The 19,068-nt window shown below is 57.5% G+C and overlaps 1 protein-coding gene across 4 annotated transcripts; it reads right to left on the bottom strand.

Moving 5' to 3' along the window:
• Nucleotides 1–911: 911 nt before the first annotated feature.
• MDFI (MyoD family inhibitor) lies at nt 912–18,292 on the bottom strand. 4 transcript variants are annotated; one of them, XM_007972620.3, is made up of 5 exons: nt 18,042–18,291; nt 16,495–16,581; nt 8,792–8,974; nt 5,557–5,781; nt 912–1,855 (listed from the first exon to the last, which is right to left on the bottom strand). In XM_007972620.3, exons 2-5 carry the CDS (start codon nt 16,568–16,570, stop codon nt 1,599–1,601), a joined length of 741 nt encoding a protein of 246 aa, XP_007970811.1. In that variant the 5' UTR covers nt 16,571–16,581; nt 18,042–18,291; the 3' UTR covers nt 912–1,598. The 4 variants fall into 4 exon arrangements, with proteins under 4 accessions (XP_007970811.1, XP_007970810.1, XP_007970813.1 ...); XM_007972619.3 differs by lacking the exon at nt 18,042–18,291 and adding an exon at nt 16,667–16,854; XM_007972622.3 differs by having other exon boundaries at nt 1,016–1,855; nt 8,792–8,969; nt 18,042–18,292.
• Between the last annotated feature and the right edge of the window lie 776 nt (nt 18,293–19,068).

Below are 19,068 nucleotides of genomic sequence, written 5' to 3'. Positions count from 1 at the left end.
CTCCCATCCTTCCTTCCAGAATCCCTTGGAGCCACTCCAAGCCTTCATTCCTGGAAGCAGTGCCCACCAATACCCCTGGGGCCCCCGTCTCAAGGCCTTCATCAGCTGAATGTTCTCCAAGTTGCCCTAACTGTCTCAGAGCCTCTCATGCCCCTTGGACCTCTCCTGGCCTCCTCCAGGTCCAGGATGTGTGTCAGGGGGTGCTGGTCCAGCTGCCCCCAGTGCGGCCCTGAGGTCCTCATAGCCGCCATTGCTTCTCAGGCCCCTCCCTCTGCACACCAAGGCTGCCCCACAGATGGCCGTAGGGGCCCCTGCAGTCCTGACAAGGCTTCCTTCTTTCTCAGACCCCTGGCAATAGGGGGATGCCTGAGGTTGGGTGTGTGCCCCCACTGGGCCTCCAGTGAAGCCCAAGGGCAAGCTTGGGCTGCCCCAGGCCTAGAGTAGCTCCCTCCCAGGCACCCCTCTGGCACTGACATGGGCATCACCTACACCTTGGAGCGTCACCTACACCTTGGAGCGTCACCTACACCTTGGAGCGACTTCATGGGGAAGAGCTGGAGAAGCTGGAGTCAGCAGGAGATTAATTAATCAAAACCCGAACACATCTGCTGTTAATTAATTCCATGCCAAGGTTAACTCTTCCCTCTCTGGGCTTCCCCTCCCTTTGGTGGGAAGAGGGAAATAACGGTGGGAGACGGTACTCCCTTAACCTTCTTCTCTTAGTGGGAAACATGACGAAGGGAGGGGAATGTGAAGGGCAGGGCAGTTTCTGGGGTAAGAAAAGCAGAAGAGGCAGGGCCCCCAGAGGGCAAGGCAGCCTTGTCCATGTGGGTGCTTTTTAGGGGTGGTAGGGGGCGTTTGCTTTTGAGAGTCAGGGTCCATGGCAATTAGTCATGAGTCCTGAGGAAATCTGAGATGGACAAATATCTTTATTTACAGCAACAAATAGAACAGACCCTCCCTCCCTTCCCTCCCTTTCCCCTTCCAGTCTTTTTCCATACTGTTCCCCTCCCGCCCCACCCCAGGCTCTCGCCTAGCCCCGCCCTCTGGGGTCACTGCGTGGGTTAGGCCCCCACAAAAGCCCAGGAAAGGAGACTGGAGAGGGCTGGCTGAAGGTGGGTGGGGCGTCTCTTTTCACATTTTGCTGTCCTCTAAGCCCCAGGGTGGAGGAGAGAGGTGGTGGAGGAGAGAGGCGGGCACCAGGAGCAAGGAGAGGTAGAGAGCCATGGCCCCACCGGCCCGCCCTCCCCAAAGTAACCTTCACAGTGTTCCGCAGCCCTGGTTGCCCTCTGCGGCCCCCACCCCAGCCCTGCCCCTAGGTTGTCCTGTCAGGTCCTTGGTAATGTATGTCCCTGGTAACCCAGTAAAGAGTTCAGGCTTCTCTACCATGGGCCCACCACCCACGGCTGAGGAGGTGGCCTCTCCAAGTGTCCCCCTCACCATTTTCAAGGCTGGGGTTCTGAGAGGACATGGATGAGTGGGAGAGGACCAGGGAGAGGGGGTTTCTCAAGCCTTGTGTGACAGTCCCGGGCCTGGCCCCAGAGGGACCCTGCTGGAATCTGCAGGGGTGCCTGGCTGGCCCAGCCCCCAACAGAGGCTCACGAGGAGAAGCAGAGCCCACAGCACTCCATGCAGATCTCCAGGCAGTCCGCGGACTCGCAGCAGGCATCCAGGATGCCACAGTCCAGGTCGCAGGGCAGGTCACAGTCAGCACATTCACCGGAGCCGCAGCAGCAGCAGCAGAGGCACGAGTCCTCTGAGCTGCAGGAGCCGCAGGTGGCGCAGTCCAGGACGATGTTGCACAGCGTCAGGAACTCGCAGAACAGGCAGGACAGGATGCAGTGGACACAGCAGTCTGCGGGGTGGGCGGTGGAGACGGGGAGGGGTGAGAGAGGGGAGGGGTGGGCGTGTGTGAAATAGCCCGGGGTGTGGGGGCCCAGCAGCAGCGGGAGCGGCAGCGGCAGCGGCAGCGGCAGCGGCAGGGACGCTGAGTGCTTACTGTGCCCCTGCCCATGCCAAGCACTCGGCATGCATGAAGCTCACGTATCTGTCCCCACAGCTCCATTTTCTAGGTGATGACCCCCAGGCACAGACAGTTAAGCACATCAGAGCAGGGGTCCAGCCCAGGCAGTCTGGATCATCCTTGCTCTTAGCCACCCTCTGTTTATTTATTTAACCAACATATGGAGTGATTCATGTTCTAGGCACTGTTCTGAGTGCTGTGCATGAATTAGATTCATTTAGGCCTCCAACGACTTTATGAGGCAGGGGCTATTACTAGCCCCACTCTACAGATGAAGAGACTGAGGTTAAGAGAAGTCGGCTGGGCCCAATGGCTCACACCTGCAACCCCAGCACTTTGGGAGGCCGAGGTGGGCGGATCACCTGAGGTTAGGAGTTCGAGAACAGCCTGGCCAATGTGGTGAAATCCCATTTCTATTAAAAATACAAAAAATTAGCTGGGCGTGGTGGCATGCGCCTATAATCCCAGCTACTTGGGAGGCTGAGTCAGGAGAATCGCTTGAACCCAGGAGGTGGAGGCTGCAGTGAGCCGAGATCACACCATTGCACTCTAGCCTGGGCAACAAGAGCTAGACTCTGTCTCAAAAAAAAAAAAAAAAAAAAAAAGAAGAAGAAGAAAAAAAAAAGAGAGAGAGAGATAGAAGTTAAATCTACACCCAAAATCCTACCACCTGGTTCATCTCTCACCTGGACACCTTCAACAGCCTGCTCACTGGTGTCCCCACTCCCTGGTTTTGACCACTGCCCCCCGGCATCTCCGCTCCACACCGCAGCCAGCCAGAGGGATCCTTTAGAAATATCTGCTGGATCCTGGCCCTCCTCTGCTCAGACCCCTCCCATGGTTCACATGTCACTTGTGATAAAAGCTGAAGTCTTTGAAGTGGCCTCTGAGTCCCCCTGTGGTCTGATCCCTGTGCCCTCTTAGTTCTCTTCTCCCACTCTTCTCCTCCGAATCGGTCTGCTCTGGCCATGCCAGCCTCCTGGCTGCTCCTTGGCCATGCAGGCACTGATTCCTCTGCCTGGAACAAGCTTGCCACAGGCACATGCTCGGCTGACTCTCTCATCTCCTTCTTTGCCCAAATGCCACCTCTCATCGAGGCCTTCCACCACCCGCTTCAGTACTGCCACCGGCTGGCTCTGCCTCACACTCCCTGCCCACCCTACCTGACTGTCTTTTTCATCCCCCAGAGGATGCGTCGCCTCCCACTGTGCTACACGGTTTCCTCATATTCACTGTCAGCTCCTCCTACCGGGTATGTAAGCTCCAGCAGGGCAGGCATCTTTGTCCATTTTGTTCACTGAAAGATTACAAGTCCCTAGAACAGCACCTGGCACATAGAGGTGCTCAGTGAATAGAAATGCATGAAGCTGCGCTGGGCACCAGCTGGGAGGTGGTGGAGCTGGGGCTTGAATCCAGGCTGCTGGCTCTAAAGCCCATGTCCTGCAGCCCTCCGTGTGCTGGGGCCAGGCCCTGGGGCACAGCGCACAGCTCTCCTGGCTGGGGGCCCTCTGGGAGGCTCACTATGCTGTGGAGGGTCTAATCCTGTTCTCCCGCATGCCTGTGTGGAGGGACTAGGGTCTTCTGATGGCTCTCCAAACTGGATAGGGTCGTTATCTTCAAATGTAAATCTAACGAGGTCACCACCTTGTGTAAACCCTTCAGTGGCTCCCTACTGCTTTCCAGATAGTCTAGGTTCACTGCCTGGTTGGTAAGGATCTCCAAGGACCCCTGCCTGCCAGGAGTTTCACCTTTGGCAGTTCACCCTCCAGCCACACTGGCCATTTCTTAGCTCTGTGCTCTCCTGGCTGGAGCCTCCTTCTGGTCTTTTAAGGTATGCTCAGACATCGCCTCCAAGCCTTCCCAGGATTCCCTCCCCAGATTTCTGGGCTGGTGTGAGTGGTCCCCCTGTGTTTGCATAATCCTCTGTGTGAGTTTATCACTGCACTTAACACATCGTATAGCGATTATCTATCTAGCTCTCTATGAGAGCTTTATGAGGTTATGAACCGGGTATCCAGCACGTAGCAGGTGCCTAGGACATTTCATTTGATTTTTTCTTTGAGACAAAGTTTTGCTCTTGTTGCCCAGGCTGGAGTGCAATGGTGCGATCTTGGCTCACTGCAACCTCCACCTCCTGAGTAGCTGGGATTACAGGTGCCCACCACCATGCCCGGCTATTTTTTTTTTTTTTTTTTCAGTAGAGAAAGGGTTTCACCATGTTGGCAAGGTTGGTCTCAAACTCCTGACCTCAGGTGATCCACCCGCCTCGGCCTCCCAAAGTGCTGGGATTAGAGGTGTGAGCCACCGCGCCCGGCCAGGACATTTTAAATGAATAAATGGCTCCTTCACAAATAAGGCTGTTGGGACCGGACTCAGTGGCTCACGCCGGTAATCCCAGCACTTTGGGAGGCCGAGGCGGGTGGATCACCTGAGGTCAGGAGTTTGACAGCAAGCTGGCCAGTATGGTGAAACCCCGTCTCTACTAAAATACAAAAATTAGCCGGGTGTGGTGGGACACGCCTGTAGTCCTGGCTACTCAGGAGGCTGAGACAGAAGAATCGCTTGAACCCGAGAGGAGGAGGTGGCAATGAGCTGAGATCGAGCCACTGCACACTGCACTCCAGCCTGGATGACAGAGCGAGACTCCGTCTCAAAAAAAAAAAAAAAAAAAAAAAAAAGAAAGAAAGACTATTGGGCAGAATCTGTGGAGTGGGAAGGTTTCTGAGCATGTTACATGCAAATGTGTTTTGCAGATGCCCAGGCCAGGGTCCCTTCACACGAACAGGAATCACAGGAACAATCTGAGGTAAAGGTCAGGCCATCACTGAGCTCAGGCAGCTGTTAGCCACGTTCAGTTGATGGCTGGTGAGGAGGGGACTGGCTGCCCCCATGGCCCTGCAGAGGATCTTTGAGTTGCAGGCGCATCAGCTGGCTGGGTGTCTGGATCCTCTGACCTCCCACTGCACCTTGCAGCCCTGCCCCCGCACCGTTTTATTCTGCTACATGTTCTTTTTTCCTCCCTAAACAGAAAATTTCTGTTTCCAGAAAAGTGGCTTAAGATGGATCAACCCAGGTGGCTCCGTTCCTTGTCACAGCAACTCTGGGAAAGCAGGGATGGGGAGGGGCTTGGGGGGGTGGTGGGGAGGTGGCGTTGAGAAGGCAGGTACACCTTTACCCAACAGGTGTACTTTGCAAGGTTCTAAGATTTGATCATGCATCAGCTTCCATGCCCGGCTATTTTTTTTTGTATTTTTAGTAGAGAAAGAGTTTCACCATGTTGACAAGGCTGGTCTCAAACTCCTGACCTCAGGTGATCCACCCGCCTCAGCCTCCCAAAGTGCTGGGATTACAGGCTTAATTACAGGGCTTGTTAAGCTCCACGAGATTCCAATCCAGTAGGCATGGAAGGAGGCTGAGATCCTGCACTTCTGAGCAGGAGCCTGGTGAAGGTGCTCCTGTGCGCCCGTGCGTCCTGCTTCGAGGAACCTGGCTTTGGAGGCCTCTCCCAGGGAGAGATGGGACGGGGTGCTTACCTTCCTGGGCCTGGAGGGGGATCTGGGAGGCGGTGGATTTGGTGCTGCTCTTACTCTTCTTGCTGCCCTGGCTGGCGAGAGATGCGTGTGTCTGCAACTTCCGGTGGGCCTTGGGGCCACCCAGGGCACCATTCCCTGCCCGTCTGGTGCCGCCCACCTCTGAGGGGTGGCCAGAGCCATTCGGCAGTAGTGGGGTACAGCCCAAGGGGTTCCCCTGAGGCTGGCCTGGAGAGATGAAGAGAAAGGGTGATGGGAAAAGGGTGGGGGTCATTCAGACCCCAGAGCTATGCTTGAATCCTGCCTGCTTCATTCTTACATACACCCAAAGCACCCAGCCAGACCTGTATCCTGCAGATGGGGAAACTGAGGCCCAGAGAGAAGAAATGACTAGTCCAGAGCCACGCCATGGAATTGAGTTGGGCCTAGCTCCTGACTCTCAGTTCAGTGCTCAGTCCAGAAATAACAGACGTATAAGGGCAGAGGCTCAGAGCCCTGGACCCCTCCTTTGTTCCTCACACAAAGTCCATTCTCCTGCTCTTGCCATCCTGGAGTTTTGGCAGAGTGGTGGCAGTGGCGGTGCTGGGGAAGAGGGGTGGTTTGGCTGGGGTCGGGAGCACAGCAGTGAAGCAGTTAATCTTCACCTCGGCCTCTGCCAAGCCCCCAGCTGTTACTGCCCTTGGCGCACTGGGTGATTTATTGGAAACATCTGTTTGGAGACGAACGCCTGGCTCTGGAATCCAGGGGCTCCTCACTGTAGCCCCTCTACCTCCTGCTCCTTCCTCCTGGTGCCTCCACTCAAGCCTCTGCCCTCCGCACCCCCAACCCCATCCTGCCTCTATGGTCAGCTGGCAGAGAGTCTGGGGAGGGGCCCTTGAGGTCTGGGAGAGGAGGGAGAGAAGAAGGCAAGAGGAAGGGCAGTGAGGAGACCCCTGAAGCCAGGACCCCTGGGTCCCCACTGCAGGCTGAGGGACTAAACTTCAGCTTTATCAATGGCGTGCAAGCAAGGTGACCCTGGAGACCCCCCAAACCCCGAGTTCCTTGCTGCTCCTCGCTCAGGGATGTCCAGTTCTGGGTGAGAACCAGTTGGCTCAGTTTTGTTCTCAAGAGATGAGGGGAGGTGTGCATGGTGCAGGGAGTGAGGAGGGACTGAGGAGGGGTCACTGAGAGCTCTGGGGCCCCTCAGCTGTGCAGGGGTCCTGACTCCTGGGTAGGACCCTGTGGCCCCAAGGACCCTCTGTAAAGGTGGGGCACTTCAGTCCCTCAGAAGCCGGGGTCTGGATCCCCATCTCCCTCAGGCCTGGTCTGTGTGTGTGTGAATTGTGTAGGAAGGAGATGTCTTGGGGGCCCTGGAGCCCAAGCAGAGGGGAAGGTGGCTTCAGTGCCTCCCTTGGCTGAAGAGGCCGGGTCTTCCAGCGATGGCAGCAGTCATGACATTGCACGCTGCGTGCTTCCTGCACACCAGCCCTTCTAAGTACTTGCTGCTCACGGATCCCCTCAGTATCGCTAGCCTTTTACTGATGAGGAAACTGAGTCCCGGACAGGTAGAGGAACAGTAAGTTGCCCAAGGTCACACAGCTAGCAAGTGTCAGAGATGGGATAAGCTTAGAGATTAGGAGCTGGGGCTCAGAGGGCAGAGGCCTGCAAAGGGGCAGAGGCTGGGAGACAAGCGACTGAGGAATAAGCTGCTGCTATCACACCAATCACTACCCTCATAACTGGTGGTGTGCATGTTTCAGGTAGGTATTATGTACCAGGCACAGTGCTAGAAGCTTCAGGTGGAGTAGCTTCTTTAGGCATCACAATAGATCTACTACTGGCCCCATTTCACAGATGAGAAAACAGAGGCCCAGAGAGGGGAAAACTTGCCAAAGGTCCTATAGCTGGGAAGTGGAGCAGGGAGGGCATGAAGATTGGGAGAAAGGAGCTGAGGATAAGGTGGGGGGGCCAGGGGGAGGGTGGAAGGCAGGGTTCTGGAGATGCTCCATGCTGGGAGTGTCCAGCAAGAGGTGTGGCTGGTGCCTGCATCTGGGTAAACAGAGTTAAGGCTATGGGAAGTGGCCAGGCCTGAATCATCTGGCCCCTACCTCTTGGCGCCACACTGGGTGACTGGGCTGAGCCCTCGGCCAGCTTTGGTGCCCCTTGCCCTTCTGTCTAAACATGGGCACAGTGACCAGAGGGTGGGAGTGTGCGGTGAGCTGAGGGATCTGGGAGATGTGGACAGACACAGAGCTTGCCTGTGGCCATGGCCGTGGGGGCTGAGTCACAGAGCAAACACTCAGGGCTTACAGACACAGGAGTGTCTGTCCCATTCCCACCAGGCCCCTCCAGGCCACGGCGCTGACCTCTTTCTCTCAATTCTGCTGGTGGGTGTGCTGGAGGAGACCGAGGGCCGTGCACTAGCGGGATTAGTAACCCTGACTTCCAGGGAGTCCAGTTTAGCCCCAGATGCCCTGGCTGGAGGAGGCTCCCAGCTCAGCCATGCCAGCTGGGCATGCAGGCAGGCACTGCAAAGAGTGCTGGGCCAGGAGACCTGAGTTTCCCAGCTTGGGACCAGGGTGGGCAGCTCTCTGTGCCTGTTTCCTCATCTGTAAAATGGACTTGGCAGTAGCCATCCTGCTGCCTCACTACAGGCTGATTAGGAGGGCAAGCGAGCCCACTCAGGGAAAGAAAGTTGGAAAGTAAAAATGTGTCTATGGATGTGGGCAAATCTTGGTTAATTATAAAATGATCCCAGCTGTTGCTTCTCCTGTTCTTGAGGGTGAAGGTGGAAAATTCTCTCCCTCCCAGAACCTCCTCGAGAACTCGAGCCAGGCCTGGGAATGCAGCTGAATTTTGTTCCTTTCGCCCCAGAGCACCTGGGGGCTTCTTCCTTTTACCCTTGATTCCTGGAAGGATGGAGCTGCATCAGGCTCTGGCTGCCCGCCTGACCTCAGCCCCGAGGATCTCTTCCTGAGGCCAGGGGTGCCTCTCTCCAGGGGCAGCAGCATGCTCTCCGTCCTGAGCCATTTTGCCTGGAGCCTGCCCACACTCCCTGCTTCTGAGTCACTTTGCAATGGAGATCTTCCCCTTGACAGAAAGCACAGTGACAGTGCCCTTCCCCTTTCTGCTGCCCGTGCTACAACCCTCAAGGTTCTGGCCAAGTGGGTGCACCCACTTTTGCCAACCAATTTGGGTTGAGTTTCCTAGTGCAACCCTTACATGTTGCCATCCAACGTCCTGGCCCCCTAGGACTCACATGTCACAGCTTCTGTGGGGACATCAAGGTCAGTGCTGTCCAGGGCCTGGGGGATGCCAGGGCCATTGCCTTGGGGCATGGGAGTTGCCGCCTCCTCCAGGGAGCCCTCCTGTGGCGCTGCCTCCGCAGGGTGAATGGATCCTGTTACTACCTCCAACCCAGGAAGGAGGGATAGGGTCTGGGCTAGGAAAAAAGCAGATGACTGAGGTTCATTTTCCTGAGGCCTTCCTGTTTGCCCAGCCATGGGCCCCGCCCCACAGCCCAGCATGCCCACTGAACCCTCATTCTTTGTCTGTTTGCACCAGTTACCCAGCCCTTACTCTATCTGACAACAGCACCAGGCTCCAAAATAGAAAGCTCCCAAACCACAATCTGGGAGTGAGCAAGGGTGTGCATGCATTTGAGTGTGTGCACGTGTGCATGTGGTGTTGGGAGGGGCAGAGATGGCAGAGTATAAAGAGAAGTAGGGAGAGGAGGCAGAAACACAACGCAGGGGAGAACAGACGGATGGTCAGAGATGGAGAGATAGGGACAGGCATTGAGAGTGACAGGGAGAATAAAGGGACAGTGAGAGGTAGAGGAAAAGGGAGATAGAGCATCGGACTGCAAGAGATTGGGCATGGAAGAGAGATCCATAGCGACCCAACGACAGACAGCCTGGGACGGGAGCGAGACGCAGCAATAGCGCGAAAGTCAGTAATGGAGAGAAAGATAGAGATGGAGCAGGGGCAGAGGTGATGGAGAAGGTAGCACTGTGTGATACAGAGCGTGGAGGGAGATAGGGGAGAAACTGGGTCAGAGAGGATGATGGCAGAGGAGTCAGAGGAACCTGGGGGTGAGGAGCAGGGAGGGGCTACAGTCAGGAGGGGGACAAGGAGCCGGCCAGAGCACTGGGGAAGAGGTGAACCGCAGCCACATGTAATTATAGTGGCTCTGTGCAGGGGCGGCAGGAGGCAGAAATGGAGCAATCTTCAAACCCACAGCTCCCCAGCCTGCAGGACTAGGGCCCTTAGGCTCAGGGGAAGAAAGGGATGGGGGATGGGAGGTGAGGGAGGGAGGAAGAAAGGGGTCCGAGCTTCCACATACTCAGCCAGGGGTCAGGGGCAGGCCCAGGCTGTGGCAATGAAAGGGTGTAGGGTGCAGCCTGGGCCTCTCATCAGACCTCAGCCTATGCAGTTAGTTGGAAGGACAGGGGTCTCAAGAGGGTGGCCTTCCACCTGCCCCCTCCCCACATATCATGTTGGGAGAAGGAGCAAGGAGACACAGAAACAAGAGACTCAGAGATGCAGAGGCCAATAGAGCACAGGGAGAGGCAGGGTGACACAGAGGAAGACACGGGGAGATGGGGAGATGAGAAACAGCAGGGAAGCCCAGAGAGTACACACCCCACAGAGAGACCCAGAAAGAGACACATGCAGAGACAGAGACACAGAAACACAGGGTAGTCTTGGGAATTGAAATGGAATCAATCACAGAGAACAGTGAGGGGCTGACACAGACAGGGAGAGAGCGGGGGCGGGGGGTGGGGGGGACAGAGAGGCAAAGAGAGGGAGATGAGAAATGAAAGAAGAGAGGAGGGAGGTAATTAGAGGGATCAGTGGAGGCTTGGGCATGCAGGCCTGGGGGATGGGAGTTGGAAGCATGTTGAGAGGAAGATCCTGTGGCCCAGCTGCCTCCCTGGGCCCAGAGCACAGCCCTCTGTGGCCATGACCCTCAGAAACCCCTTAGGAATCCTTGTTCCAAGGGGTCTGGTCCCTCACAGCCAGGGAAATGGACGCCCCAGAGGCCCCACATAGGAAGCACAGAGAGTGGCAGGCCCAGCAGGCATGCTCTCACCTGCCCGGGGAAAAACCACAGGCCTTGCCTGGAGACAGGAGCTGGGGCGACGGGGAGGGAGGGCTGGTGCTCCTGGGATTCGTGCAGGGCAGGAGAGTTACTGGCTGGGAACCTTTCCTGGGGCCCATGGCAGGGGTGGGTTCCTTCCAGCTCCATCTGCTCTTTGGGCCTGTTGAGAGCTCTCCACATAGCTGGATTAATCATTGAGAAATCAAATGGGTTTTGGGCGATCAGAGGATTTGGACGAGGGGGAGCAGGCAAGCGGGGATGCTGGTGCTAGATGTGCCTCTCCTGGCCCTGAGCCTGGTCTACACCAGCTCAGATATGGCTCTTGAGGGCTAAGACCAAGTTGCCATGAAAAGGGAGGCTCAGAGTCCTAAGTTCCAGGAAACCAGGGGCCTGCCTAGCTCCGGACCCTGGCCCCCAGAAGCATCTTGCCATGGCCCTGGGCCCTGAACTGGGGAACCTGACTCTCCCACAGGGTGTAATGAGACAGAAAGACCTGAGTGAGGAGTGGAAGATCCAAGCCCTGCATTCACCAGTCACCAGCCTGGCAAGTTGGGTTACTTTGTGTGGAAAGGGTGGTCCAATGCCGGGCGCGGTGGCTCACGCCTGTAATCCCAGCACTTTGGGAGGCCGAGACAGGCGGATCACGAGGTCAGGAGATCGAGACCATCCTGGCTAACACGGTGAAAGCCCGTCTCTACTAAAAATACAAAAAAATTAGCTGGGTGCAGTGGTGAGCGCCTGTAGTCCCAACTACTCAGGAGGTGGAGGCAAGAGAATGGCGTGAACCCAGGAGGCGGAGCTTGCAGTGAGCCGAGATCGCGCCACTGCACTCCAGCCTGGGCAACAGAGCAAGAATCCGTCTCAAAAAAAGAAAAGAAAAAGAAAAAAAAAAAGGAAAGGGTGGTTCTAATGCTCATGCCACAGGGTTTCAAGGAGGAAAGAAAATGCTCATTGGGGGTTGTTCGTGAGCCTTTCACTCACAGCCCTACTACTCTTCCCTCCGTCCCTCCTTCCCTTCCTCTCTTCTTTCCTTTCTCCCTCCTTTCTCTCTCTCTTTTTTTTTAATAAGTAGTTTGGCTTCTGACCTACCTCCCTCCCTCCCTCCCTCCCTCCCTCCCTCCTTCCTTCCTTCCTTCCTTCCTTCCTTCCTTCCTTCCTTCCTTCCTTCCTTCCTGTGCTGTGTGGTTTAACATTTATTAAGTACCTGTGAAGCACCCAGCAATACGACCAGCACTGGGTATACCTGAGTGAGAAAGACCAGCTCACTGCCTCGGAGTTCTCGGTCAGGGGAGGGGTGGGCTAGTGGCTCTTATATACACAGAGGTGCAGAAGTTACAGTGGGGCATCTGGAAGAATGCTGGAAGCACAGAAGACAGGCACCTAGCCCAGATGGGTGAGTGTGGCTAGCAGGCTTCCTGGGGCAGGCAATACTCACACTGAGTCTTGACCAATCAGCAGCACAGAGGGGGAGTTTTGAGAAGAGCAGCAGGAATCAAGACCCCCGAGTGAGCCGCTACAGTGTGAGCAAGGAAGCCACATGCTCCGGGGTGGTGTTGAGGCCGGGAAGCCTAGAATGATAGCTGGGGCATGACAGGCCTTCTGGTCACTTCCCAGGCTTCCTGCTGAGGTCACTAGGGCTCACAGAGGTGACATTGTGACTCCTATGGTAGAGAGAGCCTGGACTTCTGCTCCCTGCCCTGCTCCCCCTCCTCCCCACAGTGTTAGAGAGGGAGGAAGGTGAGGAAGAGGGTTTAAGGAGCCTGGAGTTCACATCTCCACCCACCTTACCCAAAGCATCTCCACTCTCTGGGCAGCCTCGCCTGACAGTCACCTACAGGGCTGGTGACCTTGGATCTGGTGGGAACAGGAAATTATAGAGTGCAGACCGAGGCCCGAGGAGGCCCATTCTGCAGGAAGCCTACCAGGCATCAGACCATGGAGGAAAAATGAGGAAGGAAAGAAAACCAAGTCCAATAATCCTGACCTGGAGACACACAGAGGGACAGAGAAACTCCAGAGCCAGGAGGGGCTGCAGCGGGGACCCAGCAAACCAGCACTGAGGGCAGAAGAGGGAGCTGTGCCAAGTATCCAGAGACAGGGAAGCAGAAGGAAAAGGAAGAAGCAGCTGCAGGAAGACCTGGTCTGCAGAGGAGACACTGCCCGGGTGGCCCAGACCCCTAGGTGTGGACTGAGAAGCAGCTCCTGCTTGGAACAGATGGAGCAGAGGGGCAAAGAGCCCAGTTTTCCATTCTGTAACCAAGAGACACCACTGTCCAGCCACACACAGGGGAGAAACTTCTGGAGGGTGGAAGTGTGGGGTGGGCAGGAGGCAAGGGGGTGGCTGGCAAAGGTGAAGGAGGCCCCCTGTGGGGATGTGCAATTCATGTTCTGCAGAAGGTGCCTGCCAAGGGAGTAAGTGGATGGGGCTGAAGTCCTTGCCCTCCTAGTAGGTGCCATCTGCTCACCCAACTGCACACCTATTCCATCTGACCAAGGGGGCACCTTTTTCTAATCTGCACTGGGTGCCACACATGCTGATGGCATCTCCGAGCAGAAGCCCACAGCCCTGTACTCCTCCTCTCAAGGGTAGCTATCTACAAAGGGGAGATAGGGAAAGGTAACAGCCCCTTTGCTTCAACACGCTCCCATTCCTGACATGGGAGAAGATTCTGGTAAATGCCTGGAGCTCTGGAAAGACCCCAGAAGGGAGTGGGAGAGTCATGTTTAAATCCATGAGCCCAAGAGGAAAGACTGAGACTCACACCCTCAGCGAGGACTCTGTGGGCTCTCTCTGCCTGCCGTCCACCAAGTTGAGGGGTGGTCCTGGACAAACAGGGAGTGGGGGGAACCTCTTTCAGGTGGGATGGGTTCAAGCCTGGACAGTGCCCATGGGAGTGCCAGCCAAAACATCCCTGGCTGGTGTGGACAGAGGCCTGTTCCAGAGCTCCACTGCCTGGTGCCTTAAGTTTAGCTCTTGTCACTGTCTTTGTGGACTGTGGATCTGGGCTTCCCTCTTGGAACTCTGATCATGCCTGGAGAGGGAAGGCCAGAACCTCATATGGTCAGAGAGTGGTGGCTGGAACCCCATACTTCAATCTTTCTTTGGCTTGGCATTCAAGGCCTCAGTCTGGACCTTCAATCTATCAATGTGCCAGGATCCTGTGTTCCAGGCAGACTGGCCTCTCCATGGTGTGGGCCATTGCTGGATCTTCTGACCAGTCCACCCATGCTTATATTGTTCCTGTTGACCAGAAGGTCCTATCCCTCCTGCTCTCCAAACCCAACTCATCCTGGACCAAGCTTGAACTTCACCTCTTCCTCTAGACAGCTTTCTCTGATCCAGTTGCTGAGAACTTAGTTCCAGTGTCCCCTCTTGTTAATTATAATTTGTTAGTGAAGTCCTGGCTTCCCAACCAGACTACAGCCCTCCCAACTCACTCCCTTGGAGTGGTGTCCATACTCATCTCTGCATCCCCAGGGGGCACTTGGCAAATGCCTACTGCGGAGTACTTTTTGGAGTTTGGAATGCCCCTGTCAGGGGAAGGAGAAAGAAAGGGCTGAAGACTAGGGGTGGCATCTGGACCTGACCCCCAAGAAAGTCAGAGAGGGTGGACTCCTTTGATACACACATGGTGAATGTGAATCCAATGGTCACAGTCCCAGGCCACCAAGCTGAGAACTAAAGAGGGCCTGAGCTGGCCAGTTACGCTGGGACAAATTGGTTTTATTTTAGGTCTGAAGGCTCCAAATCCCCAGGAAATTCAATTTAGAACCATGAACAGGAATGTGGCGCCCCAGTGCTGGGCAAAAATGTGCCTGTGGGCTACGGAGCCAGGCTCCCGGGACTCTCAGGGGTGGGTGGGGAGGAGGCCACTAGGAGAGCCAAGGGTGTGGGGGCTTGGCCACCTGCCCCTACCAGATCTGCCCTGCGTCCCCTTGTGCCCTGTCTGCACCTGGGGCGGCTGAGGGAGGGGACCGACTTGCTCCCTGGCTGTCCTGCCAGCAGGGCCCCTGTGGCAGCGCTGTGGCCTTGCTGTTCTGTCAGCACTCAGGGAGTAAAGCGTGGGGGATTCTGGTCTCACATTCAGGCGTCTGTGGGGTTTTGGCTGGGTCTCCTGCGGTTTGGGCTTCCTGGGCAGCAGGCTCGTTCTCCCAAGGCGGTGGCAGAGCAAAGCCTTGAGTTATGAAAGCCGCATTGTCTGGCCCAGCCCAGGCTGGGGAGGGGGTCTGCTGGGGCACTGAGGGGCCTCAAGTTACAGCCCAGGGCTTAACCCTCCCAGTTGCCCACCCTGGCCCCGGTTCTGTGCAGTTAGCCCTCTCCTCCTGCGCTGGCGTTGAGAATGGCTTCAACAAGGAAGGGGATCTTGGAAGGAGGTAGTGGAGGGAGAGCAGAGAAAATGGATAAGGGGAGGGAGAAAGCTGGAAAGAGAAAGAGGATGAGAGAGCAGGAGGCTGAGGAAGGGAGGAGGCAGGAGGGAGGCCCAGCGGGACAGGGAAGGTTCCCAGACACAGAGAAGGACCCTTCCAAGTGCCCTGCCCCCAGTTGTCCCTCTGGGCTGAAGGAGTCCAGTTCTTGGAGGCCCTCATCCCTCAGAAGGCCCCACTGCAGGGGCCCCACAGAGACTGCAGGGAATTTGAGGCTTGGCCAAGATGGGTTGCAGACACATTGGCCTCATCTATGTGCTGGCTGTTGGCCAGACATCTTCCACTTGTCCTCACTCTGGTTTAGAGGACCCCCCACCTCCACAACTAGGCGTCCATACCAAGTAGGTGGGGAGCGGAGAGGGGCCTCCTCCAACAGGCAGGCAGGACGGCCGCGAGGGCGCATGTGGAGGCTGAGGCCAGAGAAGGGAAGGAGCTTGTCCAAGGCAAGGCAGGGAGTTGGTGTCAGAGGTTCAGGAGCAGACCTTCATTATTCAGAGTCAAAGACGGGAAAGGGGGAATGGGGCTGGCGGGGAGGAAGGCAAGGACTTAGACAGTGGAGATTCCAATTATGAAAGCCGGGTCCACACTCCTGCACGCGGTTCCCCTGGCCCTGAACACATCCCAGAGGTTCCTGACTTCTCCCTGACCGGGACTTCCATTTGGGAGCTTCGGCTTAGGCACCTGGCCAGTGAGGAGAAGGGACTGAGAACCAGGGCCGGGGATGCCCCTATCCCAAACCTCTTCAGGGAGTCACAAACCGTCCTTGGCTTGAGAGGCTCCCCCAGGAATCGCGGGTAGGTTACAGACCGCGCCAGGCGTGGGACGGGGCATTTCACTCGGGCTGTAGATACCGGGTTGGGGTGCGTGTGTGTGCACAGGGCAGGGTTAGCGGGTCTGGCCGGCACGAGAGGGAAGGAAGGCGAGGGAGAAGGGATGGCAAGAAAGAGGGGAGGGGCCGGTCCTGCAGCCGCTCGCGGCAGACAAAAGTTTTCGGGAAGCACTGGGCTCTGGTTGAGCTGGGGGAAGGGAAGTAGAGAAAGATTCAGACAACGCCCCCTCCCCCACACCAGGCCCCCACAAATATTTACACATTGGGCAGAAACGGTTGAGACACAAATCCCAGACGGACAGACAGACACCGCGGAGTGTGTGTGTGTGTGTGTGTGTGTGTGTGTGTGTGTCTGGTGTCGGGAGTTGCGGGGATTTGGAGCCAACTTGGCACAGCCGCAGCCTCTGTTCAGGGCCCTGCCTCCCTCGCCCAGCCCCCTACTCTCCTTGGACCAAGTCCTCAAACCCAGACTTTTAGTCCCTACCCCCACCAAGCTCCCCGGAGTCGTCTCCCCGCGTTTGGGGACGGAGGGGAGAACTAATAACTGGTCCCTTCAACCGCCCACCCGCCCCTGTCCAGCTTGGCTCGCCACTCCTGGTCCTACCTGGGCCCGGGGCTGCGCTGGGGGCTCCATGGGGCGCGTCGCAGCCAGAGGAGCGCTGGCCGCTCACCTGGTACATCGGCCCCGGACCTGCGGAAAACAGGGCTCAGCGGGCGGGGCCAGGGGCGGGCAGGGGGCGATTCCCCGCAGATGCGCGCCTCCCACGTCCACTCACTCGTGCGAGCCTCGCTACGCTCTCTTCCAGTCGGATCCCCGCGCGGGGCCCGCCATGTGCGCCTGCTCCGGGCGCCACCGCCCAGGTCCCGCTCGCTCCCGGGTGCTCGCTTGGCGCCCCCTCCCCGTTCACTCGCTGCTTTCTCCCATTTCGGCGCCAGCTCACGCCGTTCGCCCCTTCCTTCTTCCTTCTCTCCCTCCAGCCCCTCTCGCTCCTCCCCTACTGCCTCTCCCCTCCCCTCTTCCCTGGCCCACCCTCTCCCCGCCCCCTCCTCGCCTTCCCAGTCGCCCCTCTGCGGGTCCCCTCCCCCGCGCAGGGCTTGGCCCAGCCCGGAGCCGGACACGTCTGTCCGCGGGGCGCCCGAGGCCCGAGCCCCCACAGGAAGCAGGCTGGGCGCGCTTCCTCCGCGCTCTCGGAGCGGGGCCTCAGTCTCCCCAAATCCCTGCTCTCTGAGGCCCGGAGCCCCGCGGACTGCACGTTTTCCTTTGCCTGTCCAAAGTCTGTAAAAGTTACTGGAAAATCAGGAGAGAGAAACCTCAACCACTTGGTGCAACTGTCTGAATAACTGCGGCCTCCAAATCTCTTTGCCCCAAAGATGGGCGCGATCAAGTTCCTCAGTCACCTTTTGCCCACCCCCTCAGTCTTCGCCCGGGGTCCTAAGCCAGGGACCAGGATCTGGGCTCCCAGGCCACCCGCCCACGCCGCCAGAGTTGTCTGTCCGGGAAATCCGGTTAGTGACCAACCAGCCTCCCCTGTGCCGCAGCAGCCCAGAGCATCCCGGACCCTCCTGCCCCTACCAGCTGTGCGTGGGAATGTGTGTCAGAAAACCGACTTTGGGGGCAAAGAGAGGTCCTCCGAATTCAGCCCTTCTTTGGGATCCAGACTAGAATCCGACGGCTTCTAAGATGTGGGTTCGGGGAGAAAGGGGAGGGAGGGAGCCTCTCCCGGTGGGGCCAGCCGGGCGGCGCGTATGGATGGTGAGCCCTGGTGGTAGGAAGGAGCCGCTGCCAGGCAATCCGAGAGGGTTCAGGGACCCTCAGCGCGACCCCGGAACCTGGTCCCCGAGACTGGGGAAGACCTTGGAGCCTGCGGCTCTCCAGGTGGGGCTGGGCGGACCCGTGGGATGATGCTCAGGTGGGGCAGCGCCCTGGGGTGACAGCGTCTCGGCCACACTTGTCTAGGGCCGCCTAGGGGCCGCGTCTGGGCTCCCCGCCACGAGGGCCAGTGAGCACACTGGAAGGCAGCGGCGGCACCAGGCCACCTTTTCTAGTGCCGCGTCCAGCCCGGTCTAGAAGTGGGGAGCTGGGACGTAGGAGGCCAGGCGTCCCAGCTCCGTATTTCTGGGACTCTCCCAGCCCCCATAGTCGCTACTTACGGCTATCGCAGGTCCTCGGGGCGCCGTCGGGGCCAGGACCGAGATGGCCCCTACGGCGCCGGCAGCGCTTTCAGCACCGGCGGCCACGTCCTAGCGATGGGCTGGAGTGGTTGTGGCCCGGAGGAAGGTGGGGCGGAACGGGAAGAGAGTGTTCCGCCCCCCAGGCCGGGCTGCTAGCTGCGGGGGCCTGTCTTAGTGCCCCGGGAGCCGGCCGGGATCCGGCTGCTGTCCGGGACCTCTGGAGAGCTGAGCCAACTCCCCCTTCCTGGCACGGGCTGAGTCACCCGGACGCGACGCGCCCGCGCCTGGGCCTGACGGCTGCTGCATTCTTACCTGCTTACCTGGGCGCGCACGCTGGGCCTCACCCATCTCGAAAGGCAATCCTCACCGCCTCTCTCCGTTTCCTCCCGCGTATAGGGCCCCCTCCTAAACCCCAGACCTCAGTGCTGCACCCCTGCCCCTGCTTTCTCAGTCTCAATCCAGGGCCCTTAAACTCTGCATCAGCTCAGTCCTGGAGCCTTACGGCTCCAAGTCGCCTGCTTGATCTCAAAAGCCCTCTGAATCTGGCCCAGTACTAATGTCTATTTTGTTGGAAATGTAAATTATGCTTTAAATTTAATCCCATATGCTGGTTGTACAGGTGTGCTCATTTTCTAAGGATGCAGCAGGCTGAACATTTATGATGCAGGCACTTGTTTGTATGACTATTATACTCGAATAAAAAGTTATTAAAATCAACATTCCAGTTCAGAGCACGATAGGGTATGATGGCCAGGCTGGAGGCCTGGCATGGGAGCTCAGATGCCAGACCCACCATCTACTATACTTCTTTGGGGAAATCCCTTTGCCTCTCAGCCTCTGGAGGGATGAGCACTGGGGCCCAGGACCAGGACTGGGGTGAGCTAAGTGAGACACTCACCTGCTGTGCAAGATACTGGGGATGCCAAGATAAGGAATTTTTTTTTTTTTTCTCTTTTGGAGGCAGGATTTTGCTCTGTCAGCCAGGCTGGAGTGCCGTGGTGAGATC

This window comes from Chlorocebus sabaeus, chromosome 17, assembly GCF_047675955.1.
Source record: "Chlorocebus sabaeus isolate Y175 chromosome 17, mChlSab1.0.hap1, whole genome shotgun sequence".
NCBI lineage: Eukaryota > Metazoa > Chordata > Mammalia > Primates > Cercopithecidae > Chlorocebus > Chlorocebus sabaeus.
This window is presented reverse-complemented; position numbering and strand designations above follow the sequence as displayed.